The following is a 25,246-nucleotide window of genomic DNA, read 5'->3' on the forward strand; positions in this document are numbered from 1 at the left end:
ATGGGTGGGAGTAGGAGTTGCTGAGCAAGGAGACTGGGACTTGGATGAGAAGCCTGAGGAGTGGAGAGTGGAACTGGCTTGGTGAGGAGAATGAGCCTGGGATAAGGAGCTGGAGGTAGGAAAGAGACAGGACTGGGGTGGTATAGGAATAGGTTGGAGGGGAAGTGGCAGACGAGATCACGCTTGAAGGTGGGGGAGGGACAGAAGGGGAATGGGCAGAAGTCTGTGCTCAGTAGGTCACACTCTCCACCAGAGTCTGGAATGGAACCCAACTTTCCTGAGTCTCACCATTCCTCTGCTGTCTGCAGAGATCTGCAAACCCACTGGCAAAGTGACCTATTCCCCTCTGGTGCTGGTCCACTTTGAGGATGACAGCCTACTACTGCTGTTGCATGGAGCTCAAGTGGCAGAGGTCTGTGCATCGGATCTAAAGTAGAGGTTCCCATACATTTTTGCTGAGCCTCCCTTTGGGGATTCATGTATCATGCTTACCCTCCCACCTTTCAAGGGGATGAGGGGAGAAGGATGCCTTGTACCTATGGGGACTGGGGGGAGGGAGGAGGGTGCCCAGTACCCACAGGAGCTCGGGGTGGTTCTCACCCTGTGTTAATTGAGGAAGCCTTCCACTCTCTGCAGAGTTTGAGGTGCCAGGAGCTGGCTCCCTGCCCATCTCACTCCATCCCTGCATAGGGGAAGCGAACGGGGTCATACTGAAGGGCTGGGGTCAAGAGAGCAGTTGAAGGTTGTTGTACCCCGTGAGTATTGGCCCCCCCTGCTGGACAGAACCTCCTCTGACCCTGGCCCTCTGCACTCTCTGGCTGTATCCGGCAGGGGAAGTGGATGGAGCTCTGTGCCCTGAGGCTGTGCTGTAGGTCTGGGGTCAGGAGAGTTTTCTCTCTGGCAGAGGGGTCGGTACTCCCAGGGTACAGCCTTCTAATCCTTGCTCGCAGAGTCCCCACTGGCCTCCTCAGCAGAGGAGAGTAATGCTGGTTGGCTGCTGCTGCAGCGGTGGGGGAGTGAAACAGGCAGGGAGCCTAGTCCTGGTGGCTGAGACCGCTTTGCACAGAGCCTTGTCCACTTCCCCTGCTGAACGGAGCCTCCTGTTGCCCCAGGTTCCTCAGCGTGGCCCTGTCTGGTCCTCGCACCCGCTTTCCCCTAGGGCGTGTGCCCCATAGTTTGGGAACCTCTGATCTAAAGGTTTCCAAATCTGGGTGATGACCTTTTGTAGATGGCACTAATTCACATGTTGGAATTAGTTTTTCAGGGTGCTTTTAAAAAACTAGGAAATTACACACACACACTACATGACTAGAACATTGGTAAGGTGGCAAAGTCAAGCACTCAAGAGTTAGGAAATGCCAGGATTAAAGTCACATGTGCCATCTTAATTTGACCCCCTTGGGCATATGCATTATGGATAAAGCCTCTAATTACATGATCACGTCAGTTTTTTCCACAAGGCCCCAGCCTTATTCAGTGCACAGGGAGTATCTGTGCTGGGGATGAATTGGTTTTGTGGTGATGGCAGCTGTTCTCTGCAGGATCCCTGTCTTGTTTGTTACAGAAGTTGGAAGATGTGTAGTGAATGAGGCCGGGTATTGTAGGATGGGGAAGGTCACTGCCATAATTCTGATTGTTTAATTGAATTCTACTCCTGCCTGTGCCACAGAGTCCCTGTGAGGTCCTAATCTGCATAAACCAGACTTTTCACAGCAGGCCACTGATTTTCCTGTGTTCCTGATTTTCTGGGTGTCTGACTTGAGACACTCACCACTGCAACTGAGATGAATGGAAGCTGTGCTTTGTGAAAAATGAAATTCTAGGCATCTCAGATCGGGTACTCCAAATTAGTGGATGCTTTTGACCTTCATCTCTCTGCCTCACTTCTCCATCTGTAAAATGGGGATGATCAGTACCGCCCCTTTCACAGGGGTATTGTGAAAATAAATTCATTAATGTTTGTGAAGCACTTAAGATGCTCTAGTGATGAGCAACATAGAAAAGCCCATGAGGAAATCAATAATTATGCCTTCAGAGTACGGTTTGAATAGTGTCAAAGTAAATACGGCATGGGGACACACATTGACCAATGAGGAGAGCATCAAATAATGAATCATTGCTCATTATGTGAGCATTGTCCATCCTGTGCACTGAATATGGTAGAGGTCCCGTGGAAGGAAGAATGTGATCATGTATTTAAATACATCATAATCCTGGGGGGGGGGCAGAGAGAGAGAGGGAGAGAGAGAGAGAGAGTGTGTGTGTGTGTGTGTGTGTGTGTGTGTGTGTAAAAACATTCTGATCCGGCAGAAATATTGATGAAATATGAGGGCGCTCTCGCAGAATGAGACTCTTAAGGACAGACTTCTTGTCTATTTTTAAATGTTTTTTTAAGTATAATCACCATTACCACAATCAAATTTATACCATCTGAATCTTATTTCTTAATTCTAGTTGTTTACATGTTGAGTGTTTTGCTTTCCAAGACGGTGGAGAGGCAAATTTTCTCAGTAGCATGTCAACTGGCTGTGTGTCAAGAAGTATAACATGACTAATGCTTTCTACTATTTACGTTCTTAAAGTAACTGTTCCAGTTTTCTGTTGAAACTGCCAACAGTCCTGCCATGGAAACATTAGAATGAGACACACATTAAATCATTTGTCCTAAGTATTTATGTGCCTGTGGTGACATGTGCTTTTCATAGCAGAACAAACTTATCTTGGCATAATTATCTTTCCTGTGAACCAAAAATAACACACCATTCTCGTCTCTGCTGATGTTTAAAAACTATACATAGAGATGTTTGAGAGAGACAAACATCTCTCTGTTCTGTTGTTATTAATTTGGTGGGAGATGTTTTTGGAGGTGTAAAGAGGTAGTTTACTTAAAACTTCTAATGTAGACCTATCTTGTAAAATTTCTGCTGGCATACAGCTGCCGACATGGCTATATCACTGGAGTGCATTCTCACTTGTCTGCATTTGCAAGTGAGCCTGTCCTCACAGTGACGGGTTGTACTGACAAAAGATGTGGGTAGGTATCCCAGTGTCCCCTAATGCCAATGGCCAGTGCATTGCCTTCTGAGAAAATATTGCAGTGCATTGTGAGGTACCAGTATTCCAATGACTGAATTATGGGAGTTTTGGGGTCAAATTCTCACCAGTCCCTCTGTACCATCCTGTAACCTGCTCTTCCTTGTGCCCGTTTTCAGTCTCTGCCATCTTGCTGTGAGAAGTATAGATGCTGAGCAGCTCAGCAGAGCTGTCTTGTCTGTTTTAGAGACCAAGCAACTGGTTCTTCTGTGTTTGCAAAACTTGGACAGTTACTGTGACAGCTGGCTGTGCATTGTAGAGAACTGAGGATGACTGGATGATGCAAGCAATGAATGGCCTTTGCTAGTTGCTGCAGCCATTCACTGACCAACTGCACATGGTAGTATGGCAGTTCTGGGCCCATAAAACTAGCATGGGGAAGTGGGATTGGATTGGGATGCAAATATGGTATGATCAGCAGTGGCAGTGGGATTTGTGGAAGGCCACATTTCTGGTGGTGTTTGGTGAGCTTGTCCCAACCCTCCAGTGCAGGCACATCAGAATGAGATCTGCTTTGACAGTGAAGAAATGGGTGGCTATTGTAGTTCTAGAAGCTTGCAAACCCAAATGGCTATCAGAGGGTGGTCAATCAGTTCAGTGCTGGAAAACTCTAGGTTGGGATGGTTATCATCCAAGTGTGCAAGGCCATTAAACATGTTCTGTGGCACAGGATGTAATTCTGGGCAATGTGCAGGAAACAATTGGATGGATTCAATTAAATGGGCTTTCCTATTTATGGTGTGGTCATGGATGGGATGCATACTATGAACCATCCATTCCCTCCCTATCTTCTCCCCTCACCCCCACTTCTGAGTACATAAACAGAGAAGGGGTATTTTTCCATGGTTATTCAAGCATGGGTGGATCACCATGGACATTTCACTGACTCTAACATTGGCTGGTCAGGAAAGGTTCTTGATGGTCACATCTTTAGGAATATAGGATTTCTTAACAATCCTCAAGCAGGGACATTTTTGCCCGACTTCCATATTCACAATGGTGGGGTTGCCATGCCAATCGTGATACTCAGAGTCCCAGCTTATGCTTGCTTCCTTGGCTCAGGAAGCCGTACACGGGGCGGCAGCCCAGCAGGAAGGAAAGATTGAGTTGTTGCCTGAGCATGTGGTGAATGAGTGTGGAGTGAGCCTTTGGCAGATTAAAGGGCCAGTGGTGATGTCTAATGACGAGGCTGGAGCTTAGTGAACTAAATATTCCTGTTGTTGTTGCGTTTTGTCTTCTACATAGTATTTGCGAGACCCAGGGGGAAATGTTACTGGCAGGATGGAGGAAGAAAGTGGAAAGACTGTCTGCTGATTTTGAGCAGCCAGACATAAGGGCAATTACTAGAGCCCTCTGAAGCATTGTGCATCTGAGGGAAACTGTAAATGCAAACTTTGATAGTGAGCCGCAGCCAGACAGTGTGCTACATTGTGTGGTATTTTGGTTTACTTTGTGAATTTGCATTATCTCAGTATTATAATATAAAAAAAGTCAATCATGGTTTTCACAAAATAGAACTTTATTATGCAGAAATAACAACAAATAAATCACTACAAAAATTAAGTGCCAGGTGCTGGCTGCTCTGGGCTGCATTCCACATCGGCATACGTGTACTCATAGCAGTTCTGCTTATTGTTCATTGGAATTGAGTTCAAGGGATACAGTTGCAGGCCATGCTAGTGCCTTCAGGTGGTATGTGGCCCTGGCCCCAAGAAGAAGGAATTGTCCGTACGGGATAATGGCTGCTGTGATACAGGCTTTTGGACGTTTTGCTCCATAATGCTTTGGAGCACCTAAGTTTCCTACCTCAGGAGCTGCATGAGATCTTGGTGCACATTTCAATGCACCTCTTTGTCCTTCAGCCTTTCTCCCATATGTGTTCCCTGGTCTCACAGGCTCCAAACTTGAAACTCTAGAGAAGATCCAAGAACAGGTCCTCTCCTGTCTTTTTTTTTTTTTTTTTTTCTTCCTTCCCTCCCCAATCAAGGTCAGTCTTTCAGCAGGCATGACTGGGGTGGCCCTTAAAAATATCACAGCCGAGAAGTCATTGATAAACAGCCAGACAGGTGCCCATTGTTAGATTTAAGAGGTTAGCAGTCTGGCAAAAAATATTTCACATATAGATCTGTGTAAAAATGTGACCAGGGTAACACTCACATCTTCTTGCTTCAGGCTTGTGCACCAGCTCATGCCATGTTGAGTGTCTGGGCGTACTTTTCAAACCGTTTAGTTGTGACAGATGCCGGGGCTAGATGTTGGGGTCCAGGGTAAACGTAGGGATAGGGCAGTAAGCACTGTTGAACTTATTAGAGGCTGCTCTTCCTAGAGATGCACGGGCAAAGTCTTGCTGAAAGTTTCCCCGACAGTGTGTCAGAGGACAAAAAGCATGTTCAAGCCAAGGTAAACCAGAAAGTCTGCAAGCAGAGGAGAGTTGTGGTAGCTGACTAGTTCTGTGAGCCAGTCCAACCCCCCGAGACAGCAGCAGTTTCTGCCTCTTTCCTGAATCTAAGCACAGCGTGCAAATATTTTGTTTTGTGCTTGGATTTTCAGACATGAAAGGCGAAATACTGTGTTTATGGTCTAGAAAACCTTTATCACATAAGTTTACAAGAGTATTTCTGCAACATCATGTAGTGAATGCCCAGGTACTGGATTGCTTGCAAGCATTGTTTTGTATTTTTTTGTATATTTTTGTATATTAAATGCCCAGGTATTGGTTTGTTCATTGTGGTTTGGTTTGGTTTTTATTTAAAAAAAAAAAAAATTTTTCTTTGAAAGGCTTCCTACCAAAGCCTTCTGCCAAAGCATGTCTTTGGGAAAGCTTTTTGGTATCTTAAAGAATTTTCCATAGTTTTAGACGATTACTGCCAGTGTGTACCCTTTAAAATGAACCACCCCCTTTAAAAACAGAATCCCTTTGTTCTCTGCCGTGTGCAGTTAGCAGCCATTTTGAGAGGGAGATGGGGGGGGCAGAAAAAGGGGAGTGAAGTGTATGGGGTCATAAAGAGGATTTTAAACAAAGTATGCATTTATGGGGGCAATAAAATGTCCCTATCCCCTTCTGGCTCTGGGTCCAGCTGTATCTCAAATTGCTCCATTCTGTCTGTGGGCTCTGCATCCTCTATGTCCCCCTCCTCAACGAACTCTTTCTCTCTAGGCATTTCTGGGGTTTCTTCCTCTGGATGTTGCGAGGTGTCCACTGTCACAGGTTGGTGGTGGGGTCCCCGCTCATTATGACATCAAGCTTATAGAGACAGTTTAGGGGGGGCAGCACCAGACTGTTTGTTGCCCCACCTTTGCCCAGTCTTGGAATTAGTCCCTGTCATACCCTAGCTTCTGTATCCTTTTCAATGTCCAAATAAACATCTTTATTCCTGTGTGAATTCTGCAGTTCGGCTTGCACTGCTTCTCCCTTCCTTCCTGGACCAGGCAACAGCACAGGGTTTTGTTGTAGCTTTACATGGAGCCATTCCTGTGGGCTTGCAAAGATGGGCTAGCAGGAAGAGAGGCATTTCCAAAACATCCTGGGGATTTTAAACATGTGATAGTGGAGAGGATGGACTTCTGGTTACTGTGATCTCTGGGCAGCAGAGGACAAAGATTCAACCAGAGCACTCACATGTGGGATTATTGCTGGAAGACTGTTTGTGTTCTCCACTTTACTGATCAATAAGAATTCAAGTGATGCATAGGTATTCAAGAAGTCAGCCCCTGGATTTCTACAGTATGACCCTTGACATCTTCCTCTCTATTACAGAAGTGCAGCTACTCAGAACAGGGTGACCTATGGTTTCTACAGACTGCAACTCCATATTAAAAAGCTGTATTCTGGTTTATTTTTGCAGTCTGAGTGCATTCCTTAGACTTCTGACAAGTGACCAGTTCGTGAGCTCAGTGGCAAACGTTTGGGTGCCCTGAAGTAACATGAGCAGACCCTTCTAACTAACTCCTTGTGCCAGCCCAGCCCTGCTCCATTCCCCAGGAGTGGCAGGAGCCGGGAAGCTGAGAGAGGATGGAGGAGGAACTGGGCAGATTTGTCCGGATAGCAGGAGACACTTGTAACTGGGCCTGAGAAAGTTAATGTGTAGAGCTGGTAAGAGTTGAAGGCTCCTCCACCCATATAAACTGCTAGCATTACCCTCTGGGCTTTTTTTCCCCTGGCCCAGTTCCGTAGGGTACTCTTATACTTGGAGAGGGAGAAGTGTCTAAGGCCTCCTTTGTGTAGGGGGGAGCAGAGAGGAGGAGGATTGCAGGGCGGGAAGGCTCAGAGTGAATTCTGACCACTCTCATGTATTTAAGGGACACAACATTTTGTAACCCTGACCCATGTTGTGTGGCTGGGGCCAGGAAATAATGGCTAGCCTCTTAACAGCCCTCCTGTATGTTTGCACCATTACACTGCCAGGGTTTGAATCTCCCTGTAGAAGAGGCAGGTGGTGGCAAATTATCATAGCTGCTATGAAGCAGCCTCTTTGGAACTGCCAGCTTCCACTTAATGATCAAACAGGTTCTGGAATGTATGGTCCTGCAACCAGGAAGCAGGCACTTCTGTGGGGGATGGGAGGGGAGGGGGGGAGGAGAGAGAGAAAGAGAGGCAGGTTTAAATATGTTATCTTTACTTTCAAGCAAAAAACAAATTATTAAATGCTTCCCAGAAGCCTTCAAGTTGTTTAAAAATATACCTGGAGGTGTAAAAACACACTTTAAATTCCTTCCAAATCATAATACTTACTGTTGTGCAGTGCAATAATTTTAGTAAATATATAAAGTTTTGGTGGACTAACCATGTTGGATCATAGCAAATTATTTCCCTGTTCATGGAGAAATCCTGGTTTTTTTTCCAGTTAGCTGCTGTCAGAAGTTTTCTATTACTGGTTACATCTCTTGGTTTCATTTTTAGAAAGACATCCATATAAATTGTGAAGTCTCGTGTGCGTGTGTATGTTGCATACTTTACTCTTGGGTTAAGAATTATGAGTTATCCGAAGCTGCTTACCTTATCAAGCAGTCAGGAATTGCTTCCCAGAATGATGACATTATTGTCTAGACTGCCTTCGTCTTTTGAAGAAAAATTGAGAGCAATTTTAAAGTCTGAAGGAAAAAGAGGTGGTGGCCTAGTTCAGAGATGCTAAATAGAAGTAGTTGCCTTACAGGTGTTGAGTTTTTTCCCCCTTTAAGAAAAAAGAGGGAAAATTTAATTACAATTCCTTTTAATTTTGCAGGCTGCCAGCATTAAGCGTGAAATGACCTTCACTACATTTCAACAGGATGACCTAAAAAGTGACATCAGTCAAAAATTACCAGACCAACAGTTTCTCCTGTTGGCCATGAGGGAGGAAGATTTAAAAACTGCAGACACCAAAAAAGCAAACAGAATTCATGAGCATGAAAAAGAAAACACTCGTTCTGTCTGCCTTCTTGAACAAAAACGCAAGGTTGTTTCTTCAAATATTGATGTGCCTCCAGCAAGGTAAGGACAAATGTTTAAAAGCATGTTTAGTTTTGTTTTTTAATGGAAGAGGGGAAGAAAGTCTGATTACTGGTAGTGCTGGCACAGTGAGGCTAAGACGCATCCTCCAACAGTTCAAACTAAAGCATTAAACTGTTCTTCTGAAGTGTCTGCTGGAGAACGAAACATACTAATAACAAAAAACTGAAACAGAAAGTATTTGAACGTTACAAGTAGGTGTTGCTTCTGTTCCCTCTCTGTCATTCAATGGTTGTGCAGAGTATGGTGAATTTCAATCTGCTTAGTTGCACTACTAGTAGTGTGATCTGGAAAAGATTTTTAAAAAAAGAGTGCCAATAAAGGGAAGTGGGGGAAAGAAACATGGAGATGGAAGAGGTATTAACAGAGAAGTGGACATAAATACAGTGTTAGATTGTCATTTTACATCTAGCCCCCAGTTTGGTGTAGTGCATAGCTGAGTCACCCTAGAAGAAGCCTAGGGAAGGAACTATGCCCCTGAAGAGTTAGAGACTGATGACTGAAGAGCCCAGGATCTTCCCACGCCTGTCTACATGCTTGCTGTCCCGCACCATACCTGCACTTGCAGTCTGGAGAGGATACTCAAGGGAGGATGTGTGGTCTTACTCTCCATTACACTCCTGTGTAGGTGCCTAGGACTGGATCATAATGTGGCCTATTGAAGAGGAGGAGAGAGGGAGAGAAAGTGAATGAATGAATTGAGGAAAGTAAATATGGGGGGGATAAAGGAGGGGCGAAAGGTAACAAAGGAAAGAAAAATCTGTGTGTTCCCAAGACGTGGGATGGGGTGTGGATAGTACAACTAAAAATATGTTTTTGAGCCATTGCAGTGTAAATAGTTGTGTATTTTACTTTGTATGTTTTGTTACACCTCTCCTGCCTGCTGTGGAACTCCTGTAAATGCACAGTGAAGGTAATTTTAGCAGTTTTATTAGACAATTACGCTTTGTGTTAAGTTGCTCAAAATGAGTATTTGGAGATAAATAATTGTTCTCCAACTTGATACATGCCCAGGTAAGAATGAGATGACAGTATGATTAGTTGTATTTAAATAACAGCTAGAGAGGGAATTTCATGCTCTGTGTCTATAAAAATGTGAGTGGTTTAGAATCTTCTGGCACTTTTTAAGGATGAGAGCAAGAGAATACTTCCTCTAGAAAATTAGAATGCTAGAAAATATAACTCTCACACGTGTGTGTTTGTAAAGTTTCTGTGATGCTTCAAACTTCTCCTGAGTCTCTTCTCTATAATGGCTAAAAACCACTATAGGTAATGTTGAGGTGAATGTCCTGGGCTCCTTGTTAACCTGTAGTGTTGTTTTTGTATGTTTTTTCTTTATTTCATTTGGGCATTGAGGTATCAACTAAGGCCTTGTAAAATATCTACATAGTAAATTGATTTGTATGTAATGTTCAGTGGAATGCTTTCCAATGTGTCTAGTTGTCCAAGTTCATTTATTACAAGTTCTACCTTTGAAATACAGTGTGGGATTGGGAGTGTAAAAAGGATGACGGGATTGAGCTGCAAAGTTCATGACTGGCTCAGAGCTTCTCCAAAGTCCGAAAGTGGTGGTGTCACTGGTTTTGCTCTGGCCATTAGAGATAGAAGCCAACTGTGGAAGCCCATGGAGTTCATGAATGTCCAGACCTTGGATTCTGTTTCAGCCCCGTCTCTAATAAACAAGTGAATGTTTAAGATTTGAAAACTTTAATGTATATGAGTGTTTTCATGATACTCCTCATTGTATTATCTCAATTCCACCCAAACGTGACTGGACTAATCTCAAAACATCCCTGTGAGTAAGGCAGTATTAGTGTGTCTATTTTACAGATGAGGGAACTGAGGCACAGAGCATAAGTGCCTTTCGTTCAATCATAGAACTTAGGGCTTGAAGGGACCTTGAGAGGTCATCTAGTGCAGGCCCCTGCAGTGAGGCAGGACTAAGTAAACGTAGGCCATCCTTGATAGGTGTTTGTCCAACCTGTTCTTAAACACCTCCAGTGATGGGATTCCACAACCTCCATTGGAAGTCTGTTCCAGAATTTAACTACCCTTGTAGTTAGAAAGGTTTTCCTAATATCTAATCGAAATCTCCCTTGCTGAAGAATAAACCTATTACTACTTGTTCTACCTTTAGTGAAAATGGAGAACAATTGATCACAGTACTCTTGTAACAGCTCTTACTGTATTTAAAGATTGCTATCAGGTGCTCCCTCAGTCTTCTTTTCTCAAGACTAATCTTGCCCATTTTTTTTAACCTTTTCTCATAGGTCAGGTTTTCTAAAATTTTATTGGTTTTTTGTTGCTCTCTTCTGGACTCTCCTGCAGTGTGAGGCCCAGGATTGGACAGAGTACTCCTCTCCAGAGCTTAGGCCTCACCAGTGCTGAGCAGAGCAGGACAATTACCTCCCATGTCTTATATGTGACATTCCTGTTTATGCACCCCAGAATATTAGCCTGGTTGGCAACTGCATCACATTGTTGACTCCTATTCAATTTGTGATCCACTATAGTCCCTAGATCCTTTTCGGTAATACTATTGCCTTGCCAGCGATACCTCATTTTGTAGTTGTGCATTTGATTTTTTTTTCTTCCAAAGTGTAGTACTTTGCACTTATCTTTATAATATTTCATCTTGTTGATTTCAGACCAATTCTGCAATTTATCAAGGTCATTTTTGATTTCTAATCCTGTCCTCCAAAGTGCTAGCAACCCCTACCAGCTTGGTATCCTCCACAAATTTTACAAGTATACTCTCCACTCCATTATTGAAGTCGTTAATGAAAATTGTGAATAGTACTGGACCCAGGACAGACTCTTCCACGAACCCACTAGATATGTCACCCCATTTGACAGTGAACCATTGATAACTATTCTTTGAATATAGTCTTTCAATCAGTTTTGCATCCACTTTATAGTAATTTCATCTAGATTATATCTCCCTAGTTGTGTATGAGAATGTCATGAGGGACTGTATCAAAAGCCTTACTAAAATCAAGATAGATCACGTCTACAGCTTCTTCTCTATGCATGAGGCCAGTAACCCTGACAAAAAAGGAAATTAGGCTGGTTTGGCATGATTAGTTCTTGATGACAAATCCATGTAAATTATTCCTTATAACTATGGTATTCTCCTCTAGGTCAGGGGTTCTCAACCGGTGGTACGCGTACCACAGGTGGTACGCGGAGGACGGCTTGGTGGTACACGAGACGTACCTTGCCGCTGCCGCCGAATTCCCCCCCGCCGCCGCCGAACACCCCCCCCCCGCCTAAGACGCACAGCCCAACGCCGAATTCCCCCCTGCCGCCGCCAAAACCACCCCCCCCCGCCGAAGACGCACAGCCTACCGCCGTCTGCACCCCTGGTGCCGCCGAAACCCCCCTCCCCCCACCGAAGCCTCACAGCCTACCGCCGGCTTCTCCCCGTGCTGCTGCCGAAAAGCAACCCGGCCGGCTCCGCATGTTTGAAACCTTGCCACCGAAATGTGGTTAACGGCGGGCAGGATTCGGCGGAGGGTATTTCCCCCCTTTTTTTACTGGAGTACCACTCGGGTCAGGACCAGCGGTTCTTGACCTGACCCGACTGGTACTTTGGAAAAAAAGGTTGAGAGCCGCTGCTCTAGGTGCTTACAAGTTTGTTTTATCCTTTTGTTCCACTGTCTTTCCAGGTATCGAGGTTAGCTGACTGGTCTATATATAGTTCCCCAGGTCCTCTTTGTTCCCCTTTTTAAAGATTGGTACTATATTTATCCTTCTCCAGCACTCTGGGACATCATCCATCCTCCATGAGTTCTCAAAGATAATCACTAACAGTTCCAAAATTTCTTCAGCTTAAAATACCCTATGATGAATTTCGCCAGGCCTTGCTGACTTCTATACATCTAATTTATCTAAATATTTTTAGCCTGTTCTTTTTCCTATTTTGGTTTGCATTCCTCCCCTCTTGTTATATTAATTGTGTTTAAATATCTGGTCACAACTTAACTTTTTAGTGAAGCCTGAAGCAAAATAGGCATTAAACACCTCATTTGTCTTGAAGTCACCATCTGTTATTAGTGTTTCTTCTCTGTTAAGTAGTAGACATATACTTTCCTTAGACCCGGTGTGTTCTACAGGGTTAGATCAATGTAATCTTGCATTGACCTAGCTGTGGAAATGTCTTCGCTTAAATTTGACTCTCTATGACAGTGTTTCTCAACCTGAGGGTTTAGAGGGGTCGCAAGTGCAGAGCTGGTATTGGGGGTGGCAAGAAAGGCAATTGCCTGGAGCCACAGGGGCGCCATGAAACTAAGTTACATGCCTCAGCCCCGTGGGGGTGGGACTCAGGCTTCAGAGGTACAGTAGTTTGGAAAGGTTAAGAACCACTGCTCTATGACATAAGTGCCTCTCTACCTCAAGTTAGTAACACCACCTCCCTGAGTGGTGTAGGGTGACACAGTGTCAGTGTAGACACTGCATTGCTTACGTTGACTATTACTGGCTTTCAGGAGTCATCCCACAATGCCCCACATTGACAATACAATCGATATTGTACAAGTGCTCCTGGTGAGGACATGCACCTCCGACACAAGTAGCCAAGTGTGCACACATACACAAGCAATTTAATAACTGCAGTGGCTGTATGCTGACATAAGTTAGGTTGACGTAATTCTTTATTGTAGACATGGCCTTAGTCTTTCTCTTGTTCTTAAGATATTATAGAACCTCTTCTTATTGTCTTTGTCCCTTGCTAGGTGTAGCTCATTTTGTGCTTTAGCCTTTCTTGTCATATAGCAAGTCTGCTAGAGCAAGGTATAGAACCCCTTATTTCTAAGTGCCAGTCAAATGTACCTTCATCACCAGAAGACTATACTTCATCAGTGGGGTGGGGGTTTTCCACAAAGAAGGAAAAGAAAGAATGAATGTAATGTTTACCAGTACCTTAGCAGAACTAATTGCAATTTGAAAAAATGCGTCTGTTCATTTAGGAACCAGTGAACTCGAGATATTTTGCATGTGTGAATGCAGGATGCTAGAATTAGCTTTTGTATGACAAAGGAAAGTATTCTGATTGCCAAAATCTCCTCTAAAATAGTTTAATGATGCATTTATGCTATAAGCAAGTAAATTAGATCATTTTGCTTGCATGAGAGGATTGTTTTATGTTTATATATATTCCAGTCAAGCTAGTGTTCTAGCAGAATTAGTGAATGAAAAGGAAAACAAACCTAGGTTTCAGATCCAATATTGCAATGGTGAATACCTTGATGACAATTGCTAGAATTTTGAGGCAAATTCTAGTAAAAATTTTAATTATTTGGGAACTAATTATTTGGGAACTGATTATTTTCTTCACTTCAGACTATATTGTTGCACTCCTCCATAGTGGACAGGAAACTCTCTAAGGTTCTGCCAGGGGAAATGTCCAGTGTCTTTTTCTACAACCCTCTCCAGCAAAGTGACTGGGAGTTTGGGTCCAAATTTAGTGTATTAGTTGAAATTGCTGCATATGTGGGGAGCTCTGTGAAGTCCCTGTGCCTTTTCACATGATCTCTGTCAGCTCTCCGCTCCAGGAAATCCTTGCTGCATTTGGTGGAAGTAGAGGAAGGGGGTAATTTCTCAGAGCAGCACTCTCCGTCCAGTAGTTGCTTGTCTGTATTTGATCGGTCTTGTCTTCTCCACCTCAGGAGGTTTTAATCAATCTACTGTATGCAAGTTGTAGCAAACTAAATGGCTTGTTTATTTGCATGATGGTACATTTAGCAATCAGAAACTGGGCAAGGTTTGCAGTAAGTTTGTTTATACAAGGCATCATCCTGTTTATTTAAGATCTGCTTACAGTTTAGAAAAAACACAAACTTCTGCAACTGTGTATTAGGACTGACTATAAGGATACAGAACTCTACCGAAGAGCTGCTTATTTATTTTTTGTTTTAATATTGTAGTGGAGATGATTTAAGGGGATATAACTGAGGAACTTTGTTTTTTGTTTTTGGTGCCAAAGTCAACAATTAAAAAGAAACTTTATAATAGCTTGCCAAACAAAGGGTGGTGTACAAGGGATAAGAACTTCAGAGACACAATGATAGTAGCACAGAATTCTTAACACAGCATACAAATACCTTAAAAGTAGCTCTTTAACATAGGCTTCTTGAGAATTAGCAGTGTACTCAAATGAGTTAATATCCCTTCCTTTAAAAAAACCTAAATTAAACTCAACTGCTTATTATTTCCCCCATAATGTATATGTTATAAAGAAGTAGGTAATAATTTATTTCAGTGAATAAGAAAGGTGGTCTTGTAATGACAAAGAATCATTCTGAAAATACAGTCATTTATAAATGTCACTTGACAAAGGAGAAGCTGCCTTAGGGCTTGCAGCTTGATTATTTTGTTTGGATTATGAAACTTTAGAAATGTAAAAAAATCTTAAATCCAATCCAACAGCTGTTTGGAAGTTTAATTCTTAGGTACACTTTAGTTCCACTAGATGGCACTGCAGAGCACTTTGGTTTTGGGAAAATGTAACTTGATCTGCCCAGAAAACAAGAATTCTGTTTCATGGGGGGGGAATTGAGATTTTGAAATTTGGTTTTGTTATAATGTGGAATGAAACCAAGACCTTTCTCTTATTTTTTTCATGGAAAATTAGGCAGACAGATTCCAGAATAGCCTGTAGTTTTGTGGCTAGGGCACTCAGCAGGGATGTGGGAGATCCAGGTTCAAGTTACTGCTTAAGATCAGGCAGGACTTGAACTTGGGTCTCTCACATCCCAGGTGAGTTGTTCTAGCCACCAATTTCTGACCAGCTATCAATGTAGATAGAATAAAAATATAGTTTTGTGGTTTTTAAATCCTTTAGATTATTACATGTGAAAGAATTTAAAAATCTTACTTACATTTCAGCATTAATGCTGATTATTTACTTTTTTGCATTTCACTGAGATTGGACACTCTCTAGCTTTCAATTCATTATCATCATGCTGCAGTTTTTGGATTGCAAATGGGATTAAAATAAGAGAAAATCATAGAAGCTTTACTGTTGATCTTAGGTTTTGTTTTTGAAAATGCGGGACTTGCATAAGGTGACCAGCTAGCAAGTGTGAAAAATCAGGATGGTGTGGGAGTAAAAGGCATCTATATAAGAAAAAGCCTGGAATATTGGGACAGTACCTATACAATTGGGACATCTGGTCACTCTAGGTTTACATTAACATGAGAATTTCATTTTTAAGATTATTATATTTGTATATAACATATGTTGCCACGCTAACCTACAATGGTTTGAGCTGGATACTTCTTTCTGTTTTAAAAGTTTGTATAAATTAAGCATTAAGTAACATGGAGGGCTTTTTCTGTGCAATTTGAAGGGAGAGGAAATGCAATATTAACTCAGCAAGAAGACTAGAAAGAATTTGAGGGAACTATCAGCTATTAGCTGAATATCCCTTTCTGAAGTGTGGCTTTTTCCTCCATGTAAGTGCCTTTGTGTTTATTTCAGATTTAGTCAGCCTGCATACTTCTGCTTTTGTATGTGTATTTGTTGCATAATTGTTTTGGGGAGTCTGGGCTTAATAACAAGTTTTTCCAGTTGGTCCAGGCAAAAATTAGGGGCTCATTCATTCAGGGTAAACTTTTCCTCCACATTCTCTTTATTCAGCCTGCTGCTGCTGTAACTAGTTTTCACAATATCACTTTTGTTAAACCGTCATGTGATTCAACAGGTTACAAATTTACACCCACGGTGCCACTGTATAAGGGAGGCTGAGTATTACAAAGTGTAACTTTTTTTAGCACCTCACATCATTCTGAATTTAGCCCCTTGGGTTTTGTGCCCATGTTTTACAATGGCAGTCCGGTTCTGGCCCTCACAAAAATGACTTCTCGTGAAATTAATGAGAAAAATGTAAATATGGCAAAATAATAAATACGATCAAGTTGAACATCATGACAAAGTCTCCTATGTGTTGGCCATAGAGTTTGAGATAGTTTGATGTGTAAGGCTTCAGAAGCAGACTTAGAAAATGGTATTGTATTTATGTAATAGGTTTGCCATTCTTACAAAATTCTTGCTGTTGAACACTGAAGATGGTCTACTATGGCCCTCATCCACTTGTCTCCATCTGTAAAAGTGGTTAGCACCTTTTTCCTACCAGGTGTCAAGAAAAGAGGCTGAATTGTTTCCCCTGTTTGATTATATAAAGTTGCCAGCAGGACTGTAATATCATTACCAAACATATTCCAGGGAATTTTTCTAATGTGCACAGAGGAGAAATGTCTCTTAATTGGCAAAGAACATTTGGCACTGGTTCTAGAAGAGTTGCAATCAGTAATATTGCTGCTTTATCCATTTATCGGTAGCCATCAGAGTGAATTCATGTCTTGTTCTCAAATTTCAATTCTTCAACCAAAAAAAAGCATGTAATTTCATAATACTGCTAAACAACTGGCAATATTCAATAAAAGTAGCTTCCTTGCAGCTTGCATTAACTATCGTACAAAAATATCATTGTTGAAATGCCTGACATCTGTGCTTCTCATGCAAGAAAAAAGCCAATGGGTGTATGTTTTATCTTGTGCCTCTATGAAACTTACAAGAAAACATTACCATGTATATAGGTATGTTTAGATATGTTCATGTCTATAGTGAATTTTCATAAAACATTTTCAAATTGAAAAACCAATTGCATCCTAGATTATACAGTAGTCTCTCATGTTATATTAGGTGGTCTGCAAAGATAAGATTAGTATTCAGACAGAAGATGTTACTCTCTACATGATAGCAAAATTGCAAACAATGATCGTTTCTTTTTAACCAGTTTTTAAAAGTTGATGAGTTTCTTCATGAAATAGCAACTCTGAATATTATGTGCAAGATTCACTTTATTACAAACTGGAGTTGGGAAAGGTGACAATTGTGCATATTTATAGCAATGTTGTATCTGAGGTTTTTTTAATATGTTTTATTTATAACTGTAAGACCAAACTCTGCACTAATAAATGCCCTTGTAATCGTATTGCTTTCAGTGAGAATAGAGTAAAATATGACCAATGGTCTATATAGATGAAGGGTTACTTTTCAAAGGTCCTTTTTATTGATCTGAGTAGTAAATATTTCCTAATTACAATTGTTACAAGAAGTTTTGCATACATTAAACATCCATTAAAGACAGTTAGATACTCGGATGTTGTAGTGGTGAGGGACATACAAATCAGGCATTTAAAATAATATGGACATCCATATATCAAAGTGATTTAAGATATATAGGTAGGTAGAATATTTATTATTTAATGTTCTTCTCTTTTACAGTAGAATTCTATAAAAGGATATATTTATTTGGGGCAGGTACCACATCTTCCTCTGAATTTTGAAAGTGGCTAGCACAAATGCAAACTGAATAACAAATCCTTGTAATCATAATCATCCATTTGATAGTAAATATTTTTTACAGTAACATACAAGGCACGTGTACTGGATGAGATGAATTAGATTTGTTTAAAGGGATGCATACTTTCTCCTGAGCTGCTAGCATTTTCTTTGAAAATATCATACTCTTGTATATTTATAACACACTTGGGAGGTTTATGTATTGTGCAAATGGAGTTAGTCAAAAGCTTTCTTTTATTTTTCAGTATGAAATGCATATTCATTTTCTGTACAGATGAGTAACTTTCTCATAAGCTTGCAGTGGTTATTCTGTTTTGTTCAAGATCCTTTCAATGCATTTTACCTGCCAAATGGCTGATAATTTACCATTTTTTCTTGAGAATATAGTGGGCAACGTCTCTGGTTTTAAACATATTAGCTGAGCTCATTGCTTAAGCACTTTTAAGACTTTGCATAAGCTTTTTATTTTCAATTCAGTGAATGCTCTCCTAGTACTGTCAGTTTTTGGTCCTGTCAGTGCCAAATATATACCAAGTAACTTTAATCAAACTCTGGTTTCCAGAGTTTTGAGAAGTACGTATGTTCCATTTGTTCGGGGAAGGGCTGCCTGCCTAATTTCAACATGGCTGACATACAAGTAATAGCAAATATTGAATAATAGAATGATGGTTAGTAAGCAGCAGCTGAAGCACAGATGATGGTGGTGGTCGTGGTGGTATCTGATCAGTTCAGGCTTCAGAACCTCTTGATGTATATGGAGAAAAAGAGACAGGCCATAATTTTACAGATTTAACAGATTTCCATAATGATCTCCATATTGGACATTTGTACGTATACCTGACTATACACATAATGCAAGTACAAGATGAGAGCGTGTGTGTCCAAGTGTGTCTGAAATATCCACTTGAGTGGTTCACTTATGGGCATGAGTGCACATTAACCTTCAGCCTCTCCTTTTAGGTAGATGTTTGTTAAATCCAGGCCCAAAGAGTACAAGTCAGGGGCTAGCACCTTCTCCCCAACTTGTTTTTTTTCTGTAAGCAGTCAAACCTCTAGTCAAACCCCATCAATTTTTAAAAAATTTATGTACCATTTTCCATCAACCTTTCCCCCCGCCCCCCGTATAAGACATTCTTTCTCCCCTATTTTTACCTCAACTGAACTAGGGATGTAAAAGGTTAACCGTTTAAACGGCAATCAGCTGTTTAAACGTTTTGAACAGCTGATTACCATTTAAACTGGAGGGGGAAGGGAGCAGTAGCTGGGCTGGCTCCCTGCCAGCGAGAGCAGCTGGGTGGTTCTTGCTGGCGGGGAAGTGCGGAACCCAGCGCGGGGTAGCCACAGCTGGGCTTGGCTCCCCACGAGATTCCCCACGACCTGCGGGGAGGCGCGGAGCCCAGCGAGCTGCAGCATGGCTCGGCTCCCCGCAAGCGAGAGCAGCTGGGCAGCTCTTGCTTGCGAGAAGGCGCAGAGTCCATCCAGCGGGGGGAAAGGGGGAGCCGCAGCTGGGCTCTGCTCAGGTCCCAGTGAGTGAGAGCTGCTCAGCTACCGGGGGAGGGCGGGAAGGGGAAAGCCGCAGCTAGGCAGCTCTCACTTGGCAGTGAGGAGCTGAGTCCAGCACAGCTCCCGCCCAGCGTTTAACCGTTCTATTTTTAGAACATTTAAGATTTTTAATTAAGCCAATTTTTACATCCCTAAACTGAACACAATCCCTCTCAGTTTCTCCCTTCATTTGCTTGCTTTGCTACTGGCTGTCTCCTCTCATTATGTTTTCTAGTTTTGTTTGTTTGTTTCTCCTCCAGGTCTATTCGTTCTTGTACCTTACCAGCAGCATATTGCTCTGTGTCCTCTGTTTCCTCTTCCCATCTCAGGTACTCTGTTTTCAGTCTCTTCTCCCCTCATTCTCCCTCAGGTCCTTTCTTCTGTTCCTCATCTCTGTTGTCTCCAGTTTTCTCTCATGCTTGCAGAGTCTGTCTTCCTTTAACGCTGATGTACATGGCAAGGGAGGGTTAGTAAGAAAAGAGGGCAACACTGACTCTCTCCCCTGCACAGTGCTATTACAGGGAAGGAGAGGAAGCACTGCATCAGATTCAATGTAAGATGACTTCTTCTCTGGTCAGTTCCAGAAGGAAGGAGAGGATAACGGAGATGCTGTGATTGGCCAACCTTAATGTGAATTTTTGCTGAAAAGTGTCTGAAATTGGGAGCACTTTACTCCAAGATCTCCTTACTTGGGTGATTTCAAACAAACAAACAAACAAACATTTTTACTCCTGTTACCTCTGCAGAACCAACATAGCTACGGCCATGTCTACATGGTACTATGGAAACGCCACCTCCCTGAGTAATGGTAGCTAGGTTGAGGAAAGCATTCTTCTGTTGACCTTGCGGCAGCTACACCAGGAGTTAGGCTGGCATAGTGCTCGGGGTATTGATTTTTTTTATGCCCCTGATTGCTGTAGCTATGTCAACCCAAGCTTTACCAACAGAGCAGGCCTATACGGGAGTGAGCAGAGTTCTGTTCCCAAGTGAATAGGCCTGCGTTCAGCTTTGTTTTTAATCTTATCTTGGGGCACATGATTTGGTGTCCTTGTTACTTCCTGTTTCTTGAATTAGTTCTTCTGGATCTTTGCAAACTTCTCAGTATCTCTTTCTCGTCCACAGCCTTGTCTGACTTTTTCACCTTCTCCCTTCCACTTATGTATCTGAGATACAAGGTGGGTGATGTCATATTTTTTTATTGGACTAACTTCTGTTGGTGAGAGAGACATGCTTTGGAGCTACACAAAGCACTTCTTCATATGTAGGACAAGTGGTCCCAGTGTCACAGCTAAATACAAGGTCAAACAGATAGTTTAGTGTAAGTAGTTAGCATATATTCTAATGGACTATTTAAAATGAAGTGGCCCGTTAATACCTCTATAGTTGTGGGATAAAAAAGTGTGTGGAGGGGTTTAGTGGGTTACAGATTGTTGCAATAAGCCATAAATCCAGTGTCATTATTAAGACCATGATTTTTAGTGTCTACCAAAGTGCTTTGCTAACTTTTTTTTTTCTTTTTGTTAGACACTAAAAATCATGATCTTAATAAAGACACTGGATTTATGGCTTATTGCAACAATCTGTTACCCACTAATCCCCCTTTTTTGTCCTAGGCCTTAGAGGCATGTTAATGGGCCACTTCACCTTGAATGGTCCCTTAGTTTAGCATAAGTAGTTTAGAATATGTGCTATCTGTTTGACCTTGTATTTAGCTGTGACACTCTGACGACTTTCCCAGAACTGAGGAAGAGCTCTGTGTAGCTCGAAAGCTTGTCTCTCTCTTACCAACAGAAGTTGGTCCAATAAAAGCTATTGCCTCTCTCACCTTGTGTCTCTAATATCTTGGGACTGACACTTACAACACTGCATACACTGTCATTAGTCTTCTTCTTAAAATCTTTCTCCAGCTACCTTTCCCACTAATATGTTGGTGCAGAACAGTGAAATAGTTCAGTTGGATGGAGAACTGGAAGAGAGTGTTGCACGTAGACATTGCTTACTCTCACTAGTTCACAGGCAGCTGAATTAGTGATATCCGTATGCTGTTTCAACCAGGGTTTATGTTCTCATTATTCCTTGTTTAAAAAAATGTGGTGGTCCCCTTTTTGATGAACCAGTCCCAATCTGCATAAGTGATAGCACTATACTGCTGAATAACTGTTAAAAGAACCATAGTCACATTCTCTCTCACACACACACAATGTGCTAGACTCCAACATCTTGAGAAAACCCTTACTGTATTTTAGCCTCTGTGCCTCAGTTTTCCCTATAAACAGGAACAACAATACTTATGTACCTAACAAATATGCTGTATGGATTAATTAGTAAATATTTGTAAAATACTTTAAAGGTGAAGAATGCCATTAGAGTGTTTCTGATAGTTTACTTTTAATCATATAATTGTATTTATTTAAATGTGATTTTACATTTTGTAGTATACCTTTTTTATGATTGTAAATGTCAAGATTACAAAAAGGCACATTTAGAGCATTGCTTTTCCATAACTATTTATTAAAGCAAAAATATAGTGCAGAATAATGTCAAAATGTCTTCAGGATTTTATTAATTTTTGAGTAGAGTAAGAAATTTGAAGAAAGATGCATTGAATGAATAAAATATAATTAGTATTAAAACTAAATAAATTAACACTAAATTAAGTACAAAACCATGTAGGTTCTTTTATCTTTTTTTAAGTTCAACCATGCTATGTGGTATGAAGATGTATATTTATATTTGCTATGCACAGGGGAAGCTTTGAATTCCACTATATTGCCTGTAAATGCAGTTTAATTCTCGTCCTTACTAGTTTGTTTCTGGTTTTTATTTTTGCAAAAAAACAGTGTTACAGAAGTACAAAATATCATGAAATGGCAGAGTGAGACTGTCATTGTTATAATGTAGGAGTTGCACGGACAAACTATATGTTATGTGACATTTTCTGTTCTCTTTTTCATCCACAAAACCCCACTGAGGTCAAGTGGGATTGCATGGTTATAATGAAGGACACAAATTGGCCCTAAGAGATGAATTCATTGTGTGGATCTGGTGAAATTTAAAATCCACAGAAGAGAAGCTTTGTGTCCCCGGAATCTTTCAGCACAATTTCTGTCTCATAACATACTTTTGGGTCTGTTATTTTTTTCTCCCATATGTGATACTCAGAGTATACTTTAAATCAGTGCTTAATTTGTAAAGAAAAAGATGCGGTGGCTCAAACAATAATAATACTGCTGCTGGTGGTGGCAATCCTTCGGGGTTGATGATGATCTCTTTTACTGATTTTATTTTATGTGGGTCTTTGGTGATTGCGAGGAGTCTGATCCTTAATTCTCAGACTCATTGGCAGACATTGCAGGTGGTATTGGAAGGCAGGGTTGGGCCACTATTGCAATATGACTGTTTGTCCTTTTCTGGCATATTTCTGCGACCAGGGCAAGGCAATTTTCGTCAAAAGTAGTCATTCCTTCTCTGACAAGTCTTTGCTAGTTAGCCCTGTCTTGGGCTTCTGTCTCCCTGTGTGTGGTGTCAATGCCACATCTATTGATGTTTATCATGAGGGTGTCTTTTGTCACACATACCAAAGCATTTGTTATACGCCCAACTCACCAAAGGAGAAAGGAAATGGGGAGATCAAAAGAAACGCTTCAAAAACACCCTGAAAATGATGATACCATTCCTAGAACAAAATGGTGTCCTTCCACAAATGGTGACCTGATGCACACCTTGCATGCAAGTATAGAATTGCATGCTTTACGAAAGATGTAGCAGCGTGCCACTGACAGAAGAGGTGTCAGGTCTGTGCCTTGGCATGAAAAGAGGTGCCAGGGCTGATCCCTGGTAAAACCCAGCATAAATTAAGCTGTGCTTTAATCAGCATTTCATAGAGTCATAGAATTGTAGAACTAGAAGGGACCTCAAGAGGTCATTTAGTCCAGTCCCCTGCACTTATGGCAGGACTAAGTATTATCTAGACTATCCCTGACAGATTTTTGTCTAACCTGCTCTTAAAAGTCTCCAGTGATGGAGATTCCTACAACCTCCCTAGGCAATTCTTCCAGTGTTTAACTAGCCTGACAGTTAGGAAATTTTTCCTAATGTCCAATCTAAACCGCCCTTTCTGCAATTTAAGCCCATTGCTTCTTGTCCTATCTTCAGAGGTTAAAGACAACAATTTTTTTCCTCCTCCTTGTAATAACCTTTTATGTACTTGAAAACTGTTATCATATCCCCACTCAGTCTTCTCTTCTGCGGACTAAACAAACCCAATATTTTTCAATCTTCCCTCACAGGTCATGATTTCTAGACCTTTAAGCGTTTTTGTTGCTCTTCTCTGGACTTTCTTCAATTTGTCCACATCTTTCCTGAAATGTGGTACCTAGAACTGGACACAATGCTGCAGCTGAGGCCTAATCAGCATGGAGTAGAGCTGAAGAATTACTTCTCATGTCTTGCTTACAACACTCCTGCTAATACATTTCAGAATGAGCTTTGCTTTTTTGCAACAGTGTTAAATATGAGTCAACAACGTATCTTGTGATCCACAATAGCCCCCAGATCCCTTTCTGCAGTACTCCTTCCTAGACAGTCATTTCTCATTTTGTATGTGTGCAACTGATCGTTCTTTCCTAGGTGGAGTACTTTGCATTTGTCCTTATTGAATTTCATCCGATTTACTTCAGAGCATTTCTCCAATTTGTCAGATCATTTTGAATTTTAATTCTATCCTTCAAAGCACTTGCAATCCCTCCAAGCTTGGTATTGTCCACAGAATTTATAAGTGTACTCTCTTATTTAAATCACTGATGAAGATATTGAACAGAACTGGACCCAGAACCAATCCCTGCAGGACCCCACTCAATATGCCCTTCCACCTTGACTGTGAGCCACTGATATTTACTCTCTGGAAACAGTTTTCCAGCAGGTTATGCACCCATTTTATAGTAGCTCCATCTAGGTTGTATTTCCCTAATTTGTTTATGAGAAGATCATGCGAGACAGTATCAAAAGCCTTACTAAAGTCAAGATATATCACATCATCTGCTTCACCATAGCCACAAGGTTTGTTACCCTGTCAAAGAAAGTTATTAGGTTGGTTTGTCACGATTCCATTCTGTTACTTATCACTTTCTTACCTTCTAGGTGTTTTGCAAATTGATTGCTTAATTATTTGCTCCATTATCTTTCTGGGTACTAAAGTTAAAGTGACTGGAATGTAATTCCCCATGTGGTCCTTATTTTCCTATTTATAGATTGGCACTATATTTGCCCTTTTCCAGGGCACAGTGTTGGCTGGAGCAATGGGAAAGTTGCACATGTGGCAGGCTAAAGTAATGCCAGGTTTAACTCCTCTGACACCAATAGTTACACCAAATAGGAATTTGGCTCTGTTATTCCACACCAAATGATAAACTCCACTAATTGATGATGTCTGAGACAGTGTCTGGCCACCAGCTGGTGCACACAACAAACTTAAAACACATAGCTGTGGGTCTCATAAAAAAAAAGGCTATTGAAAATTGTGCTAGGATTGCTGAACATTTATTTTTTTCCTTGAAACCATATAAAAAATTGCAATTTACTAAAGATGTTATATTGAAGCTATTGAAGAGGAAAATGACCAAGTATGCACTGTGAATCTAGTATGCACCTGTGAATCTAATCATGTTGACATAGAGAGTTTAAATTGCAAAGTATCTTTGCAAACATTTGAACGAATCTAAAACCCCAAATTTATACCAGATCCTAACTTTTTAGGG

At 41.4% G+C, this 25,246-nt stretch overlaps 1 protein-coding gene across 5 annotated transcripts in view; it reads left to right on the forward strand.

Annotated features, from left to right (window-relative positions):
• Positions 1-25,246, forward strand: part of ZNF704 (zinc finger protein 704) — a 136,743-nt gene that overhangs the window by 25,105 nt on the left and 86,392 nt on the right. For all 5 annotated transcript variants that reach the window (XR_010920850.1, XR_010920851.1, XR_010920852.1 and 2 more), the window contains exon 2: positions 8,316-8,563. Coding sequence is in view for 2 of the 5 variants with exons in the window: in XM_067553566.1 (XP_067409667.1) it covers positions 8,316-8,563 (248 nt within the window). In the remaining 3 variants the exon portion in view is untranslated. The remainder of the gene's footprint in view (positions 1-8,315; positions 8,564-25,246) is intronic.

Source organism: Emydura macquarii, unplaced genomic scaffold, assembly GCF_026122565.2.
Source record: "Emydura macquarii macquarii isolate MOO-44397 ecotype Brisbane River unplaced genomic scaffold, CSIRO-AGI_Emac_v2 contig_1477, whole genome shotgun sequence".
Taxonomy (NCBI): domain Eukaryota; kingdom Metazoa; phylum Chordata; order Testudines; family Chelidae; genus Emydura; species Emydura macquarii.